The sequence below is a fragment of the Suillus bovinus genome (assembly GCF_016758785.1).
Source record: "Suillus bovinus strain UH-Sbo-P2 chromosome Unknown EDB93scaffold_34, whole genome shotgun sequence".
NCBI lineage: Eukaryota > Fungi > Basidiomycota > Agaricomycetes > Boletales > Suillaceae > Suillus > Suillus bovinus.
The window spans coordinates 122,090-139,274 of NW_024542090.1; the positions used below are offsets into that span (position 1 = coordinate 122,090).

Genomic DNA, 17,185 nt, shown 5'->3' on the forward strand with positions numbered 1-17,185 from the left:
CAGAGTTCTCGAGAAACACTCTGGGTTAAAGGGGCCGGGGCCGCTCGGCAGTGTGGCCGAAGTGAATCTGGCCTTTCTGACTGCGTGGAAGAAACCCGTACCGCACGTTCAGCTGAGTGGCAACTTGAATCGACTCAGAGTCTTACTATCGCGCTTGCTCATTATACACACCAAGCGTTGTCGCTACTACTGACTGCAACGATCTTTCGTCGAGTTTTAATTTATTTAAGCAAGTTGAATCAATGCTCGCACGCGGGTTTGGCCGAGTCTTGGTCTGTGCGCATGCTTCTTGTAGATACATTTATTTAGTAGTAGATACATTACTGCTTGCCAGTGGTGATTCATCCTGTAGTCTTTGAATTGATTAGCCCCCTCTTTTCGTGATCCCACAATTAGTAGCGTTGGAACCGAGCTGACACACGCTTCTGGTGGATAGACATCGTTGCAGGGGAAGCTATAGAGTCATGAATTAAATAATTAGAGCGTTAGACTGTATGTATAAATAAGGGAATAGATTACCCTCTTCTCACTTATGTAATTAGGAACCATTTTATTACATAATTTCTGACGCCTGTATTAAGGTTCTCCATATCCGGAATTCTTATCTTGCTGCATTCTTGCAGTGGGGCTTCCAGACTTTCTCGATGTCACAATTCCTCGCCCACTCCGCCAAGATACCTTACTATAGAAATCTAGGTTACCACTCAAGAGAACGGGCTCGCGATATGTCGATCCCAGTGAGTTCAAAATCTGTACATATATTAATGCAAGTGGGTACTACAACACTATGCACAATACTTTCGGTGATGCGGTTTTAAAATTTAGATGCAAAGACCGTCCGCGCGGTCAGTTCATACATGCACACCTTATTGACAACACTAGTTAATCCCCTTTGATACACGTTGTTTTCTAATACCATACTGACCGATTATTTGCACACTGGCCAAGTCCGATTCCAGCAAATTCAAAACATAGTACTGTTAGAAACCGCTGACCGGTGAATGAGAGCAGGCGTCAAGACGCACATGTACTGTGGGTACAAATGGCTAATGTCGTCTTAGGAACATCCACAGCTATCAATAAAATGCGTGCGATTGAAAAGTGTATGTAAAATAAACACCCATCATAGGTTCCATCCACTAGCTTGCTGAGTAGGACTGCCCCAGCCCTGTTGAGTGGATGTTCCCCAAGCACTCCCGGATGCTGTTGCATTCGGACTTGAAGCTCCCCATGTTTGAGCTGGACTCGTCCCCCAACTAGCACCAGGAGCTCCTCCCGTGTTTTGCGCAGGACTTGTTGCCCATGCACTAGTATTTCCCCCAGTATTTTGTGCTGGGCTGGTGCCCCAACCACCGCCGCCGCCACTAGTAGCCCAGCCGCCGCCACCACCCGCGGGACTTGCATATCCAGCACCAGAGGCGGCAGTCTGACCCCAACCGCCACCACTCGGTTGAGGCGCCCAAGCACCAGTGCTCGAGACATGACCATTCACACCACCCTCTGCCGTATCTCCACCAGTCGGCAAGTCCAATCCTTCCTTCAAACCAAGTATTAGATTTGCAAGTTTTGTCTGCAACTCCGCCAGACCCTGTACCATGGGAGCGGAGGAAGAACAGAGGCATGTGAGTTTGTTGACCGCACTGAAACACAGATGATGGGACCCGCACCTTCATGATAACTTCCTGCGGCCCAAGGCTTCCATCCGTCTCAACATCGAAATAAAATTTTCTTGGCTTCGCATGGAAGTCGAAAACTTCGTCATCTCTTGGCGCCTCTTCTTCCTTCGCATTTTCACCAACGGGCCACTCCGTGCGTGGATCTGCTTCATGCCAATATGTCGTGTGCCGCAATTTATTGTAGGGATCGTATTCGAACGCAACTGCTGAGCATGGTGACCACTTTGCGTGCTCCTTTGCTATACCCTGTTAAACCTGTGAGATCATAAGAACTACCTGAAAGTAGCTGCGCACCTTTTTAGCGACACATCGTAATTTAAGCTCTTGACCCTTCCGTATTTTGCAAATGAGGACTGGTGGTATGTCTGCCTTATCTGATTAACCCCGAAAATAAGCACATGAATCCATCAAAAGAAGTAGGTTATACTTTTGCCCACCGGTTGCCCAAAATCTTCTCCCCTTTTCGTGAGCTCGTCACCAGGATTTTCTCCCTCGGTGTAGGTGGGCGGTATGACCTCAAGATGGTTGCTAGTGACATCCATCGTGCGATTATCATTGCACGAGACGTCCAGTCTTAGCTCTATTGAGCAATACTGGCAACCGGAAAGACACAAGCAGTCCTGTACAACCATTGTGAGGTAAACTAGGGGTGACAGCGCGCAACGTACTCGAGTGTATCTTATGCCTTCATCGCAGTTTGCGCTCACTAACGGGACCATTCCAATACGATGTGCTATGAATTCATCGGGTAGCACTGTTGTATTTGCTTCGATCTCGACCATGTCGACGGCTAGGGGAGATTAGTCAAGGCGCGCAGTATGACGTGTTTAAGGATACAGACCGATGGTTGGTATGTCGGCCTGTACTACACGTCGAAAAGAGTTTGCAAATCTGTGCATTTGTTCAGCCAGGTTCATCGCATGCAGATGCTACGCGTACGCGAGGTCGACATTCTCAAGTACGAAATCAACTCGGTCTTGCTTGTAATCGCGTATTCGGACAATGGGCTCGTTGTCCTCGTATGTCTGCATGATTGGTTGTAGAATGGAAGGACTTTAATCAAGTATTACAGTCGTGGTTTGAGGTAAGCGGCATCTGAGCAAAACTCAATGCACAGAGAACATTTGAGGAAAGAGGACCCCGTGCACCCAACAGTAGTATACACCAAAAAGATAAGCACAGTATTAGGATATGTTCAAGCTTAAAGCTTCGCTACGATCCTCTGCTCCTCGTCTTTGATGTGCACAATGACCTTGCCCCATGTCTGTCGTCTCTCCAGTGCATCCAATCCTACAACGACCTCGTCCAGGGAGAAGATCTTGTCATATAGTATAGGTTTAATGCGACCAGAAGCAAACAGCCTCCAGTTGATGTCATTGACAGGCGAGCGACCTTGAATAACGCGTATGTTACTTACCTTAGCAGTTCTTCCCATACTATGGGAATGCGAGATGGTTCCTTGTCTGTACAGGTATCAGGCTCTGTCTAAACCTCGAGGTAATATAAGACCTACAGGTATACAAGCCCCAGTGGATGCCCATGACACTGATATTCTTCAGTAGTACTATGTTTAGCGGAAGCTGCAGACGCGTTCGGTAGGCAGTGATGAATTCACCGCAGACAGTGCATACCTTTTCGATCTGGCCTGCAGCGAAGCCGACCACGAGGGCTCTCCCTTTGAAGGCGATGCACTTTAATGATTCTGACAGAAGTGAGAGTTGTACTTCCAGATCCTACCCATGAAAATGGCATTCACCAGCAATTCGCCCAACCGGATCATAGACAACATCTACGCCTTTGCCACTGGTTATTTTCAAGACATCTTGCTGCCAGTCCTTTTCTGTGTAGTTTACCGTATAATCAGCTCCTCCGTATGTCTTACAAATCTCAAGTTTAGACTGTGATCCAGCTGCTGCAATGACTGTAGCACCCAGTGCTGATGTATACGGTAAATTAAAGGACGGGAATCCATTTTTAAAGGGGACAAACCTTTGGCCAATTGAACAGCAACAATGCCAACACCGCCGGCAGCTGCATTGATGAGAACGGTTTCACCTAGAACGGATGGTTAACATATGAGCGAGTCATGCTTGATGACTGGATCCACCTGGCTTGAGCTCTGCACGACCAACCAGAGCCTCATAGCTAGTCGGCCATGTAATGTATAATCCTAGCACATGTGGAAGTTCGGGTGAGTGACGGTAGTTCGTGGCTCAACACACCTGCACCCTGATCGAAAGTCAAATTATCCGGAAGCCGATTCGCAGCCTGCCATTTAACAGCCACTTTATCTGCAAAGCATCCTTGTGCTTGACCAAAGACTCTGTCGCCAGGCTTGTAGGGACAACCATTTGGAATTGGAGAGCCTTTGGCAACTTTGCCAGCGAACTCCGCACCAAGGGTGAAAGGAAATGGAGGCTTAATTTGATATTTTCCTTGAGCTTGCAATATCTGATAGCGTATAAGAATTAAGTAAGAGAACAACTGGCCACATTGTGGAGACGATGCATCTCACGTCGAAGAAATTCAGAGCTGAGGAGTATACATCCACGATTATCTCATCCGCTGTGGCTTCTGGTTCTGGCGCATCGTCGACAAGCTTGAGCTGGGACGGATGGACCCACTTGTTTATCACGTATGCACGCATGGTTAAGAAAGCTGTGACGACAAATAGAGAGTTCAAGGCATTGAGAGGTGTAAACCTGGTTACTTGAAGTAACCGATGCTACCGGTCGTCCTTCCACATGGTAGGGGTGCCAGAGGTCTGTATCTGGAAATTTCCCAAGTCGGTTGCAACCACGTGCTGTTTCCAGTGATATGTTTACTAATTGATCCCTAACCCTGTCTACAGAGGCCTAATGTTCTAAAGCTCGCAATATTTAAGTTCAAGGTATTATATATGATAACATCCACCTAACAATAGCAAATATTCTATGTCTTCTATGTCTAAACGTGAACAGAAAGAGTCTACTGATTAACACGCCAAATCGCTGCCATGTAAAGTAGAATCAGGTGCACCACTGTCTATGCGAGGCGATAAGAAGTCAATTGATCACTAGATGACGATAGCAGTGGAAAGAGGGCAGCAGATGCGGAATCTCGTAAGATATGAGGAATGGGGACAAATGGTTGAGCAAGGTAACGAAGAGTCGATTAAGCATCTGCAAAGCGCTGGGTAAGGTAAGAGACCGATCAATTATAGGACAGAGATAAACGAGGCATTTTACAGAGGGAGATGGAGCGACAGTAGACGTGCAATTGAAGTCAGTTGCGGCGCAGGCGGAAACAGCACGTGGGCAACGTGCAAAGTCCCCCAGCCTATGCCTAGGCTCGTTTCTTCAATAGTGCAGCATATGCTCGGAGTTCGCGGACGAGTGACCGGAGCTGGGGCATACGGGGCGTATCATCGAAATCTGTGAGTGAATCCACATCCATGTCATCATCCCACTTGTCACCACCATCTTCGCTCTGGTCTTCATTGCTAAACTCAGATTCGTCAGCCTCAGATGATGAAACCATTTCCTTGTTAGCTAAGAGTGAGGCAGCAAATTTTGAGCCTTTGCTGAGTTTGTTGGAGGACGATAAAGCTGCAGTGGAAGTGGATGCTGACGTGTGGATGTTTGAAAACGAGATTGCATGGGAGGTCGATGTGGATGATGCACGAGAAGGTAAGGCTGATATAGGTCGCAGTTTTGACTTTTCCGAGGAACTGGAAGGCGCATCAAGTCCAGCTTTCCACTCGACCCACTCCGCGAGCTTGAAGATGTCTACAGGATTTGAGAAGGCGTACCATCTGGGACATTCAGTCTTCGTGTTCCGTGGCTTCCTGTCGTCTTGATCCTCGTCCGATTCAGAATCAGGGCCGGACTCAGACTCGGAATCTGAACAATCCTCATCCTGTGGCGTGTCTATTCTCTCTTCAACTCCTGGTCGCACGCCCCACACAGCTATGAACCAGCTCCATCGTTTGTGTAACGCACGTTCTGATAGGGAGGGGGGAGTCCACGTCGATCCTGACTTGGCTTTATGGCTCTTAATCTTGGCGCCTCCGTCTTGTTCCCCAACTTCGATATTAGAGGTAAGGTACTCGCGTGAAGCGTCTCTCTCTCCTCGTCCTGGCGTCAGAGCCCAGTATACTCTGCCTTCCGAGTCCCGACCTAGTGGTATGATGCGCTGTGCACAGGAGGATGAGGCGAGCGTCAGGGCTGTCTGGGGGGTCAGTGTATACGTTGGTGTGTCCTCAAAATCATTCGAGTCCTTCTCTTTCTCCTGGTCGTCTTTCTCCTTTTCCTTGTCCTTGGCACTGGCACTTCTTTTCCCCTTCGTTTTCCTATCTTTGGCCTGCGCTTTCCTATCCTTGACCTTCTGCTCTGTCTCCGCTTTCTTCTTCTCCTTTCTCTCTTTCTCAGCCCGATCAAAAGCTCTCTTCATCTCTATACTTTGCCTCGCCAATTCTTTCGCATCCTTCGCACCTTCTTCTAATGCATCCCTGACCGCCTTTCCTTGTAAAGCATGGTCTACAAGGACACTGACAACAGGTATGAGTTGTGAGGTACGGACTACTTGGGGCCAGTCTGTCTCCTTGGCCGTTTCTTCGGCATGAGACGAATTGCGGGTGGATCGGGTTCTAATGATGGGCGCGTTCTCAAGGAGGTGTTCAGGGGCGGGCGTAGGAGACGGGAGAGCGAGAGAAGGGAGGGTCCTCAAGGTGCTTAGAGTCTTAACAATCCTGAATAGGAATATATGTTGATGGAGCGCGTTGGCTGTTGTGGAGAGGATCTGTCGGGGCAACCGGAATGTTGAGAAAGAAAAAAAGAAGGGAAGCAGAAGACTGGAACACACCTTGGTATCTACTTCGATCATGCCTAACAATGCAATCAGTAGTGCTTTCAAGCATCCATCTGAGACCCAATGTTCTAAATCACCGTGCTCCACATCGTCATCCAAATGTCGTCGACAACGGGCGAAAACCTCGAGCTCATCGTGGTGTGAACGTGACAGAGGGAGAAAACGAAGTGCAAATTCACGGATGTAAATGCGGACTTCCGCTCCTTGCAAGGAGAGTTGAGTACGGATCGGTGTCCAGGGAGCTTTGGGAAGAGATTTCTGAGGTGGAATCGGTGCAAATGTGGATATATGCGCGGGATCCTTGGTAGATCTGGACTTGGAATTACTAGTTACGCTTACAGTACGCTGAAGCGCGGATTTGGCTGTTCTCGACTTCTCAGCGACAGGTTTACCTGCCATTGGGCCCTGTGCTCATATCAGCATTCGGAGGTTAGGACTAATATGGACACATACGCCTGTAGCTGGATCTTGCGGGAGAAGTTCTGCGGCTGACTGGAGTCCTGATTTACGCGTTGCGACAGTGAGCTTCCTATGTGGTGATTAAGTTAGTGAGGTCATGGTGTAACGCGCGGTACCAACCCCGTGGGCTGAAGGCCCTTTGACTTTCGGCAGTGAACGCAATTACAGATCTCCTCGCATCGGGGGCACCTAAACGAGCCCAAGCAAAGATAGAAACCACGCATACAATCTAAGCGCATATACGAGCATTAGAGTCATCACGCACTTGAAAAAGTACCCCTCGCCCGATACGTGCCGTTTTCTCTCGGCTGTTGGGACAGTACCGGTGGACAAGATGTCCTGAAGCGCGAGTCCGTAGCGGTTCTTGAGACAGGGGCCGCAGTACTTGGTGTTGCACTGTCGCTTAGATTTCGCATCTTCGCGCGTGCAATGGACGGCGAGCGCTGCGTCGCGCTTCTTGCTGCATTGGTGACAATAAACAAAGCCGTTTGGGAAGTCGGAGGTAGCGTTCGGGAGAGGACGGCGCGTAGCGGTTGGCTGGCTAACTGTAGTGTCAAGCTTTGATCTCTTTTCCGGCTTGTCAAGGGTCTCGTCTGTTTTGCGTTTGAATGACTTGTCCGTGGTGTTTTGAGACATGGATGCACGCAATGTGTTTTCTTTGCGGTTGGACACAGTGCGCGTAGGGTCGCTAGGAGCTGGTATACTAGGCTTATGCATCGCGGATGAAGGAATTTCGACGAAGACTTGAGATAGACGCCTTACGACGCTTTTTGGCTGGCCTGCCATTATTGATGATGATCGTGGTTCTATCGGACAAGACGCGTACAATAAACAAATGTCTTTATTGCTTTGGTCACATGATTGCACCCTGGCACGTACACGGGTTTTTTTTATTCGAGGTTTAGGCCTCAACTGACCGCTTGTTCCATATAAACAATACAATACGATTTAATCCTGAGCTAACATCTGTAGCAACATGATCACATTATTGACATCCCCAATGATCTGCTGGAATATAGTATAATTGATTAGACCCCAATGTTAGGGCTAAGTGGTAGAATGATCTTCGTAGACGAACCCGCATCATTCGCTCGCAACGTCGAAGCAAATTGGGATACTGGTATGGCAGTAAATGCAATCCCAAGCCAGACATAGTATCTGCAGGCACAAAATGAAATTGGCGCTTTGAGACTTGGACAAAGCTTACCTGTCATATGTTGAAGCCGATGACTGAATGAAAGACTAACTGCCACGAACTGCGGGATGAGAAAGCAGAGCGACGGACTGATGGTTCATATCGCTGAGTACTCCGTTCTTGTGACCTAACGAGGCGGATCTTCATGCGAGGAAGTATGTCATTCGTAGTGCCTGTCAACAGCTTCCCATATATGTTGCCCTCAGATGTGTACAATGCATTGACCCTGATCTTCAATCAATTCAGAGTCAAGAGCACAATCAATTCTGTGGCGATGGGTACCTCAATTTGCTAATCAGATATAGGGACCGAGGGAAAGGAGGGCAGATCAGTAAATGTGCAGGCAAAGTTGTATAGAGGAGAGGAGAAACGAGACGCTAGGCAAACTTTTGGACCAGTACCTTTATAAGGCGTCTCATAGCCTGCGCTTCTCTAGCATAGAAATGCAGGGGAGAGTCTCCAAGCTCACGCTGACACAAGGCCCAGCCTAGACGCGTCAACGATGCATGTTACCTAGTAGTATAATGCTAAAGTGAACCAAGGTTTAAAGCATGAGCCACTGACAAGATATATTTTTCACCTACAGAGAGTCGATTTACAGTCAATCAAATAAAGATGCATTTTAGTTCCTTCGACCTTTTATATAAAGCGTTTTGCAGTATTGATCGTCATTTTTTATACCTCCAACCAATCCAAGAAGTCCGGCGTGAAGTAAGACACAATCAAGGAAGCACCTTCACGACGTCATGTGAGAGCACTGAGAAGCCAATACCTATGTACTCACCTGCACGGACCATACTCTCCGTGGTCTCGAATGCCATTGTTTTGAGATCGTAGACGCCCGCAGCAGCACCAGCATGAACCATCGCGAATTCGCCGCTGACTTGAAAACAAGCGAGGGGATGGTCTGATGCGAGCTGTGCGGCATCCGAAATGATGTCGAGATATGGAAGCGCAGGTTTCACCATAATGATGTCTGCGCCTTCTGCCACGTCTCGTTGCTAGAAAATATGACGATCAGTAGCGCGTTGTGTAAGATACGGAGGGTAAGAGTTACTATTGCACGCCGTGCGAGTCCCTTGGCAGTAGGAGGGAGTTGGTAGCATTTGCGGTCGCCGAACGACGGGGCGCATCCGGCAGCATCGCGGAAGGGGCCGTACAATGCGCTCGCAAACTTGGCTGAGTAACTCATAAGGGTGCATTTGCTGGCTAAGTCGGCGTCAATGAGTGCCTGCTTAATGGCCTTGATGCGGCCATCCATCATGTCACTGGGAGCTACGCAATGGGCGCCAGCCTTGGCGTAGTTGACAGACACTTCTGCAAGACGTAGGACGGATGGCTTAGTGTTGATGGTGCCGTCAGCATGGAGCAGACCGCAATGCCCGTGTGAAGTGTATTCGCACAGACAGACATCACAGGCGATGTACAATGATGGGAATAAGAGTCTGATCTTTCTCACAGCTTGGATGACGGGTCCAGACGGATCGTCTGCTGGGGTGCCACGGCCGTCCTGCAAGATCTATAAGGCCACTGCAGGTAGTTTCACCGGATGAAAGCTCACCTTTTCACAATTCAAAGGCACACCGAAGAGGATGACACTTTTCAGTCCTTTCTTAACCAATGGGCCAAGGAAGGTTTCGAGCTGGTTGACACCCCAGCGACGTTGACCGGGCAGTGAGGGTATGACGACGCTGGCATCTGGATCATCGGTGATGAAGATAGGATACATGAACATTGACTTTGTCAGCTGGCTGCGAGCCTGCCATGAGCGTGCCAGGGGGTGCTGATATCCACCCTGGAGGATTGAACTAAATGAAATTGACATTTCAGAATGAGATCATTGAGAATGAACGTACTCACGAAATATCCATGTCGTTCTGGTCGACGTCAAACGTTGGCAGTTGGACTGTGGCTGAGCGCTGAACTAGCGAGTCCGTCGTCTACGTCGTGGTATGATACCACAAATGATTAATTCTAGCATCCGTACTAGGTCACCGGTCGCATGGGAATTTTGATTCTAGCTCTAATACCTGTTCATTCACTAGAATGTACTAGACCTTCCTATAGACCGTATGCTTCACGAATCATGGGCGATGTACTATCACCTGATTCGGAATGCACAATCGATGGATAATGCACAATGCACTCCAGAGCTCACCACTCTACATATATTTCATTCGGAACAGCTGGTGGACAATTATTAGCATACATTCAATAATACTACCAATTCAAAATTTTAAAATCGGTGCTGTGAAGCCTTCCCGAGATGAAACATTGTGCGAGTGTGCCCAAAATGAGTGATTTTTGGACACTAAATCCAAGATCCACCCAGATCCCATTAACCTATCAACACAGAAAGTTCAAAATATGTGAAATGCACCATCCTGAATCTACTCCAGGTGTTTCTATGTCAATAGGACACCACCACAGCATGCTATTCGCGATTCATGAGCAAAGCGTGACGGTCAGGCTAGATTGGGAAATCACACTCTCGGCTTGGTTGAGTCTCCGCTTTCTTTGCATTCGGCAGAATCGGCACATACCAGCATCTGTTCCTTTGAAGACACCAGAGGACATTGTTACATTACAAGGACAGTCGACCAATGCCAAGGACAGCTCGAGTTTTTCGCAACCGCCCTTCACCACATTCACAACCTCCTCTCACACGCGAGGATCGTGAAAAACGTATCAAGGAGATTTACACAGGACGGCTAAGTGCCAAGTCAAAATCAGAACTGGAGGATATTGCTACTGCTCTTTCGCTGTCAACCGAGGGCACGAAGTCTGAAATTTTAGAACGCATCAAAGGACACTTGGAGAATACTCCCGACCTACGCCAGGACCACCGCTTTTCTGGTCTTTACACATCTCGTGGAAATCGGGCACCCCATGAGTCAAACGGTCATGCTGGATCTTCAAGAATTGACCATACTGCTCCCATTCAAGCTACACCATCTCAGCAGCTCGTTCCAAGCATCAGTCATGGTTGTATTTCACTTACTTCCATGTTTATTTTGTTGCTGATAATGTCTGAATAGCTATGCATAGTAACGGCGCTCCCTTCTCGAGTCAAGCGGCACAGCAAATGAACGGTCCTTTACCCTTCCCCTCATTTAATCCACCACCTGCATACCCACTCCATTATCCAGGTCGCGAGACACGATTCATGCAGCCAGTGCCAGCCCCAGAAGGGGCTCGTCCTCTTCGAACTTCACAAGACCTCCCACCACAGCTACATGCTGGGCCGTCCACTGGCAGATACATGCCTTACCCCCTGCATGGCCTTCCTGCACCATTAAATAGAGTTTCAGCAAATAATGATCACTCAGCACATCCTAGTGTTTATTACTAGATATTATTCCCTCAATGAAATTTGATTTGGAGCTCGTTATTGAAGCTTGAAGTTATGAACGGTGCGGAACACTGGACTTTCATTCGCTTTGCACGCTGTCGGACTGTGAATATCATTGTGTATTGGCCGAGGTGCCGCGCGTGACATAGTGTGACGAAATTGTGCATTTCTATTGTGTTTTCGACACCTCAACTTCCAGTGCTGCCGCTGCAACAAGCTCGCAACAAAATTAAAAAATTCTTGTTGGGCCTAATGCACAGAGACCTAAAGTATACACTACAGTAGATCCGATACGAATATGTGTTGTTGTTGTGTTGCTATTCAGCAATAAGTGTAAATTGTGCATTTCCCGTCGAATGATAGTATTCATGAATCTTTGATGCCGGGTTCTCAACAAATTTTCTTCCATCGATTTCGGTCGAGATTCTCGGGTTTGGACAGAAAATTCCAGCTCCATTGGTGTACGTATCACGGTACTAGTATAAGTCAGTCGGTGGCTGTGATGAATGTCGTGGGAATGAAATTTATCCTACGAGCTGTCACACTCCCCTCAGCTAGCTCATTACTTGTATTTACTCCCTTCCCCCTCCGCTCTCTTCTGACCCTTCACCATGTCTCATGCTGATCACACAAGAGATCCATGGTGCGTAACAAACCAATTATTTGACCAGTACAGGTGATAATTTTGTAAAGTCCATGGGTCATATTGAATGACTTTGGAGGCGCATTTGCTATGGGCGCTGTCGGTGGCGGTATATGGCACGGTATCAAGGGCGCACGAAACTCCCCTAGGGTTAGTTCTCCGTCCTGCTCTCGCATATAATTCTCTCCCTAGTCAAACCGCAACGAACGTCATTGACTTGGACACTCACAGGGTGAACGTTTGGTTGGTGCTATATCTACTATCAAAGCACGTGCCCCAGTTACGGGTGGTAACTTTGGCGTTTGGGGAGGCATGTTCTCCACTTTCGATTGTGCCGTGAAAGGTTGGCGGCAAAAAGAGGATGCTTGGAACGCCATTATTTCGGGGTTCATGACGGGTGGATGTTTGGCTGCACGAAGTAAATTTTCCCTCACCTTTACTACTTTCTTTATTTTTGACTTCAATGTATCGAATAGGTGGCCCAAAATCAGCATTAGGATCTGCAATTGCCTGTGGTATCCTCTTGGGTGTATTCGAGGGTGTCGGTGTCCTTCTCTCCCGTGTGTTCAGCGAGGGTACACGACCACAGCTCCCGCAACGTACGTCGTGTCGTCCGACTTTATTTCGTTGACTGACCATTTCCACCTGTTTCACTACCCTCCGCACCCTCACCTCGCTTCTCATGCGCCTTGTCACATCCATAGTACCAGACACTATTCAACCACAGCCCTCAGGACACTAGCTCCATACCTGCCTCATAATCTATATTACAATAGATGTCTTTGTCTGCTCCACGGCCCACTTACCCTTTTCACTGTATATTCGCGCCGCAATGCAATGCATAGTACTGAATCTAATGATCGTCGGACTTGATATGATCCATCGCCATCAGACTCTTCCAGTCTCGAGGCTCTTTGAATCTTGAATTTGTGTAGGAAACTCATACACGGGAAGGACGGTTACTGCATGGATCGTGCTCTTGGCCAAGCTGAGTGAGTTGACGTATTATTGGTTACCACTAGTTAGTCACTCACTACATGTTCAAGTTAAAAACAACTGTTTCTACGATAAATCTTCAAACTGATACATGATAGATCATAAGAATGCCCTACATTTCAATGGAAATAAGAAACAATTGTTTTGGTGGGCTGATGTCACTCCCTGTCACCTGCCACTCGTCCAGCGGACTTTTCGTCTTCGTGTGAAAAATTGAGGATGGCGTCGGCGCCGCCTTAATAGTACTACTATTCCCCGTCACCACTGCACGTACTTGCGTACATGTATCAAACTTTTGTTTATCATTTTTGCTTCCTGAGGAGTAGGTTAATCAGCTCAGTACTGGTGACTCGGAGCTGTCATTTGTTAGGCAACTTGAGGCGCATCTGACTATACTGATGGCCCCATCATGATCGCTACTACTATTAGTAGTAGAAGGGTGCTAACTGCGAGTCGTCTAGCTCCGAGTCATGAGTTATTCACAGAGGACCTCAAGCTAGTTTGTATCAACCCATGCTGATTATGAAACGGCCTGGCCCCACTTCTGCCCACCACTTGTTTCGCATTGCAATCAATGCATCACTAGTGGTGTTGTCATCCTCTTCAATTCTCAATGTACGTACCAGCAGTGGCCTGGACTATCACTCCTACGAAATCTACAAACTCGGAACCGATGAGACGTAGCTTCGGGACGACTGTCGCTGGTCCAAGGAGAATGGATGCAGGTAGCCAGCCTATGAATCTCAATCATGGTCGATCATACCACACTGATGCAGAATTACATGGCTTCTCTCATGACCACCCGACTGTTCAGCGACGTCAGTCAGCCAGGCAGCTCATCGACAGATACGAGTCTATTTTGCGAGAGGAACCGTCAACTGCTCGTAGGCCACCAAGCGCAGCTCGTTTTCTTGGTGTATCATCATCTCGCTCTGTTGGCAAGGGGAAGAGAAGGTCTCTAAGTGCCTCGCTGCGCAATTTCCTGTCCGTCTTCCAGAAGGGAAGGAAAGGCAAAGACGGAGATGATCAAGAAGACGTCCCTACAGTTGTGGTTGACGCACCAAGCATGGCTCAAATCCCTTCAATGTACACCGAGAGTGCTCCCCTCTCTCATGATACAGGTAGCGTAGCCCTTTCAGCTGGTAAAGTCTCTGCACTTCACTCTGGTGCGCTGTTATACCTTTCTATGCCACCATCTTCCACTACTTCGCCTATCCTGCCTTCCTGGACATCCTGCAATGTCACCTTACATACCCTGGATATAATTATAACATGGTATACAACTCACGGCAATCCTTCGACTCACGTCCTTCCACTAGATGGCTGCACTGACGTTCGTTCTCTTTCTCTGAACCGACTGGATCTTGATGAGAAGGCTCTTCTTCTGACCTCAACGGACCAGTCCGAGCCGAAGGTGTTCGAGCTTCTGTTCGAGGGCCGTCGAAGAGAAAAATTTGCGGCATCATCGAGTCAAGAACGGGCACGATGGGTCAGCGCCATATGGTATGGTGATCATACATAATTAACGATGCAGATTGATGCGAAAAATTTCACAGGGATACATTACTTCAAAGGCAGTCGCAGGGAACAACACGGGTACAGGCATTAACGATACGGACAAATTTTCAGCGTAAAGGTCAAGAATACTTGCAGCCTCCGTCAGCATCAGAGTATCCTTCTTCCGAATACACTTCGTCTAGTGGTGTTGAATCCGAGACCTCGCTGACGACGGAGCAGTCTCTTCCCCCGACGCCGAGCAGCAAATACTCTCTATCCACTCAGTCTCCGGCTCGTTTCAGTCTACACGATTCGCCACAAAATCATTCTCCCATGTCCCTCTTGCCTCCACGACCTCCATCACCATGGAGTCCTAGTCCCAAAAGTCCCTCAATCGCCAAACTTGGAAACCTTTCCGTCGTCACACAACGGTTGGCACAGATTGATAACACGAGTTCGCCAGGATCAGCGAGTAGTGACTCTATCATGCCACACTTACGGGGTGCTCAGACCATTAGGCCCATACGTCCTCGCCGGGCGTTTGCAGAAATCCATAAGATCAAAGACGAAAGCTTTTCGAGTGACTCGCCATTGAGCAGTGGTGGACCCAGTCCGCAACCGAGATCGCCGGCATCGATCGAGACATACTCTTCACGGTCAAGGAGTGCTTTCGCTCGTAGCGGGACATCTCTAACATCTCCTCCGACCCTTCCTGAGACTCAGCGAATCATCAGGGAAGGCTTACCGATTCAATTTTCCTCGTCATCTACAGCAGACAAGGGTCTGCAGGTGCCCATTACGGACCCGATCAAGGAGGGCGCAACAATAACTGTAGATCAAACGATAGGTATTAGCGAACAAATAGCTGCGTTACAACGCGATATTCAGCACCTTCCCAGTGAGCTGACACCCTTGTTGGCTGACACCGCACGTCAGTCTTCTGCCGAAGCTAAGGAGGCTATTACATCTACGATACAAGCATTGGTTGTCAGGGTAGAGGATATTCAGCAGCAGAGCTCCTCTAGCACTGTCCAGCTGCAGGGAAACTCCATTATGAAGATCCTGGACGTCATGCAGACACAGTTGAAATCGACTCTTCCTCGAGTTCTCGAAAAACTTGATGTGATCCATGACAATCAAGAGCGAGAGATGTCGATGTCACACGCGAATATCACCATGAACAATCTGGGACCTTCTTTCTCTACACCGACTTCACCGGCGGATCGTTCCAAACACTGTCTGGACGTGGATTTCTCAGATATATACGCGAAGCTGAACGAGCTTGCTTCACTTTACAAGACTGGTAACGCCTCGTTGAGCCCCACTGTAGGAAACCCCCAAGAAAATGCAGAAACTCCAGAGAAGCTAGCACATGAACTTTTAGACGACAAGGTTCGTTTTTTTCTCAACCACGCCGTTTCATTGGTTGAACTTTCACAAGTTGAAAGTTGTCCTGGATTACTTGAATGCGGATGAGGAACAAAAAAAAGTGCAGCTCGAACAGCAGGCCGACAGTGTCCGCTACCTGAACGAACTAAATTCGGTGAGCTGAAGAACGTAAAGTGCGTGCTGCTACTGACAACTTCAGTGGCTGGACGCGTTTGTCAGCAAAGGCACCATCCAAATACAAGCTGTCGCAACTGGCGTTGAACAAATTTGTAAACAACTAGGCATCAGCACATCCGAGGAGCTTTCAAGCACCAACCTGAGAGGACAGGTGCAACAACTACTAGAGGCGGCGCGGAGTCAAGTGCACAATGAAGATGACTTACGATCGACAGTCCACGAGTTGATCCAGGTTGTTCAAGAACATCTTACTCATGGAGATGAGCAACGCAGAGTACTTGGTTTGTTTGTCGGGTCGTCTTCTTTGCAGCGTCAGTGATTGAATGACGATATATCTTAGTGACGGACTCGGTGATGGAAATCATCAATCGCCAAAGAGCAGACCAGGAGCAAATGCTGCGAGTGTTGTCGAGTGGTAAGTGTGTTTCTTTACTCGAAAAAAATTGTCTGACACATGCAGAACTGACGGAGGAGATCCGAGGGGAACGACTACGATTCGTGGAAGCGATGAAAGAGGCCACAGCAATTAATGTGCAAGGCGCGTTTGCCCTTTGTCCTTACAGACGTTCATTGACGGTGTTCTGACGAGCAGCTCACGTTGAACATTTCAAGGCTGAGTTGGGCCGTGAAGTCGCAGTAATGACACAAGATGTTGGGAGGCTGCACAAAGAGAAGCAAGCGATCGAACAGCAAATTGCGGACCTATTCGCATTCTACTCCAAGCAAAAGCAGGAATCCGAGGTGTGTCCCATCGATCTCCTTTTGGCTTGATAATTTTTTGTTTCTGGAATTGCAGGCCCCCAATCGGCGTGTACTTCCAAGGTCTTTAGGTCATATAAATGTTCAGAATATAGCTGCCTCGGAATTACCGCAACGACGTCCGTTACCCACCCCTGAAAACCGCGGTGTCGATGATCAGAGGTTTCAGAGGCGAGATCCTCGGACTAGAATCA

At 48.2% G+C, this 17,185-nt stretch overlaps 5 protein-coding genes across 5 annotated transcripts; 1 reads left to right on the plus strand and 4 right to left on the minus strand.

Annotated features, from left to right (window-relative positions):
- Positions 1-889: 889 nt before the first annotated feature.
- EDB93DRAFT_1227700 (DNA-directed RNA polymerase II, subunit 3) lies at positions 890-2,786 on the minus strand. The gene is made up of 7 exons (XM_041451244.1): positions 2,616-2,786; positions 2,518-2,567; positions 2,345-2,466; positions 2,104-2,296; positions 1,971-2,050; positions 1,668-1,922; positions 890-1,588 (listed from the first exon to the last, which is right to left on the minus strand). Exons 1-7 carry the CDS (start codon positions 2,705-2,707, stop codon positions 1,124-1,126), a joined length of 1,257 nt encoding a protein of 418 aa, XP_041306890.1. The 5' UTR covers positions 2,708-2,786; the 3' UTR covers positions 890-1,123.
- EDB93DRAFT_1150352 (uncharacterized protein) lies at positions 2,787-4,418 on the minus strand. The gene is made up of 9 exons (XM_041449669.1): positions 4,192-4,418; positions 3,899-4,127; positions 3,784-3,846; positions 3,666-3,731; positions 3,433-3,612; positions 3,308-3,378; positions 3,190-3,256; positions 3,094-3,139; positions 2,787-3,037 (listed from the first exon to the last, which is right to left on the minus strand). The coding sequence occupies exons 1-9, from the start codon at positions 4,321-4,323 to the stop codon at positions 2,878-2,880; spliced, it is 1,014 nt and encodes a 337-aa protein (XP_041306891.1). The 5' UTR covers positions 4,324-4,418; the 3' UTR covers positions 2,787-2,877.
- Positions 4,419-4,548: 130 nt separating this feature from the next.
- EDB93DRAFT_1150360 (uncharacterized protein) lies at positions 4,549-7,787 on the minus strand. The gene is made up of 6 exons (XM_041449670.1): positions 7,249-7,787; positions 7,104-7,172; positions 6,978-7,053; positions 6,519-6,929; positions 5,177-6,455; positions 4,549-5,091 (listed from the first exon to the last, which is right to left on the minus strand). Exons 1-6 carry the CDS (start codon positions 7,767-7,769, stop codon positions 5,015-5,017), a joined length of 2,433 nt encoding a protein of 810 aa, XP_041306892.1. The 5' UTR covers positions 7,770-7,787; the 3' UTR covers positions 4,549-5,014.
- Positions 7,788-8,853: 1,066 nt separating this feature from the next.
- EDB93DRAFT_1086904 (uncharacterized protein) lies at positions 8,854-10,003 on the minus strand (the record flags this gene model as incomplete). Its single annotated transcript, XM_041446005.1, has 4 exons — positions 8,854-8,912; positions 8,963-9,179; positions 9,236-9,688; positions 9,740-10,003. 4 exons carry the CDS (start codon positions 10,001-10,003, stop codon positions 8,854-8,856), a joined length of 993 nt encoding a protein of 330 aa, XP_041306893.1.
- Positions 10,004-12,141: 2,138 nt separating this feature from the next.
- EDB93DRAFT_1251200 (Tim17/Tim22/Tim23/Pmp24 family-domain-containing protein) lies at positions 12,142-17,003 on the plus strand (the record flags this gene model as incomplete). The annotated part of the gene is made up of 11 exons (XM_041453124.1): positions 12,142-12,173; positions 12,224-12,323; positions 12,405-12,591; positions 12,650-12,772; positions 13,796-14,672; positions 14,726-16,058; positions 16,108-16,209; positions 16,255-16,513; positions 16,573-16,647; positions 16,693-16,808; positions 16,845-17,003. 11 exons carry the CDS (start codon positions 12,142-12,144, stop codon positions 17,001-17,003), a joined length of 3,363 nt encoding a protein of 1,120 aa, XP_041306894.1.
- Positions 17,004-17,185: the final 182 nt, after the last annotated feature.

Coding starts and splice junctions, on each gene's coding strand:
- EDB93DRAFT_1227700 (XM_041451244.1), bottom strand. CDS start 2,707: ATGCAGACATACGAGGACAACGAGCCCATTGTCCGAATACGCGATTAC. Junction 2,568..2,615: donor CTTGAGAATGTCGACCTCGC/GTACGCGTAGCA, acceptor ACAAATGCACAG/ATTTGCAAACTCTTTTCGAC. Junction 2,051..2,103: donor TGGGCAACCGGTGGGCAAAA/GTATAACCTACT, acceptor GGGGTTAATCAG/ATAAGGCAGACATACCACCA.
- EDB93DRAFT_1150352 (XM_041449669.1), bottom strand. CDS start 4,323: ATGCGTGCATACGTGATAAACAAGTGGGTCCATCCGTCCCAGCTCAAG. Junction 4,128..4,191: donor CAGCTCTGAATTTCTTCGAC/GTGAGATGCATC, acceptor ATACGCTATCAG/ATATTGCAAGCTCAAGGAAA. Junction 3,379..3,432: donor TCCGGTTGGGCGAATTGCTG/GTGAATGCCATT, acceptor CACTTCTGTCAG/AATCATTAAAGTGCATCGCC.
- EDB93DRAFT_1150360 (XM_041449670.1), bottom strand. CDS start 7,769: ATGGCAGGCCAGCCAAAAAGCGTCGTAAGGCGTCTATCTCAAGTCTTC. Junction 6,930..6,977: donor CGCAAGATCCAGCTACAGGC/GTATGTGTCCAT, acceptor ATATGAGCACAG/GGCCCAATGGCAGGTAAACC. Junction 6,456..6,518: donor TGATCGAAGTAGATACCAAG/GTGTGTTCCAGT, acceptor TTGCCCCGACAG/ATCCTCTCCACAACAGCCAA.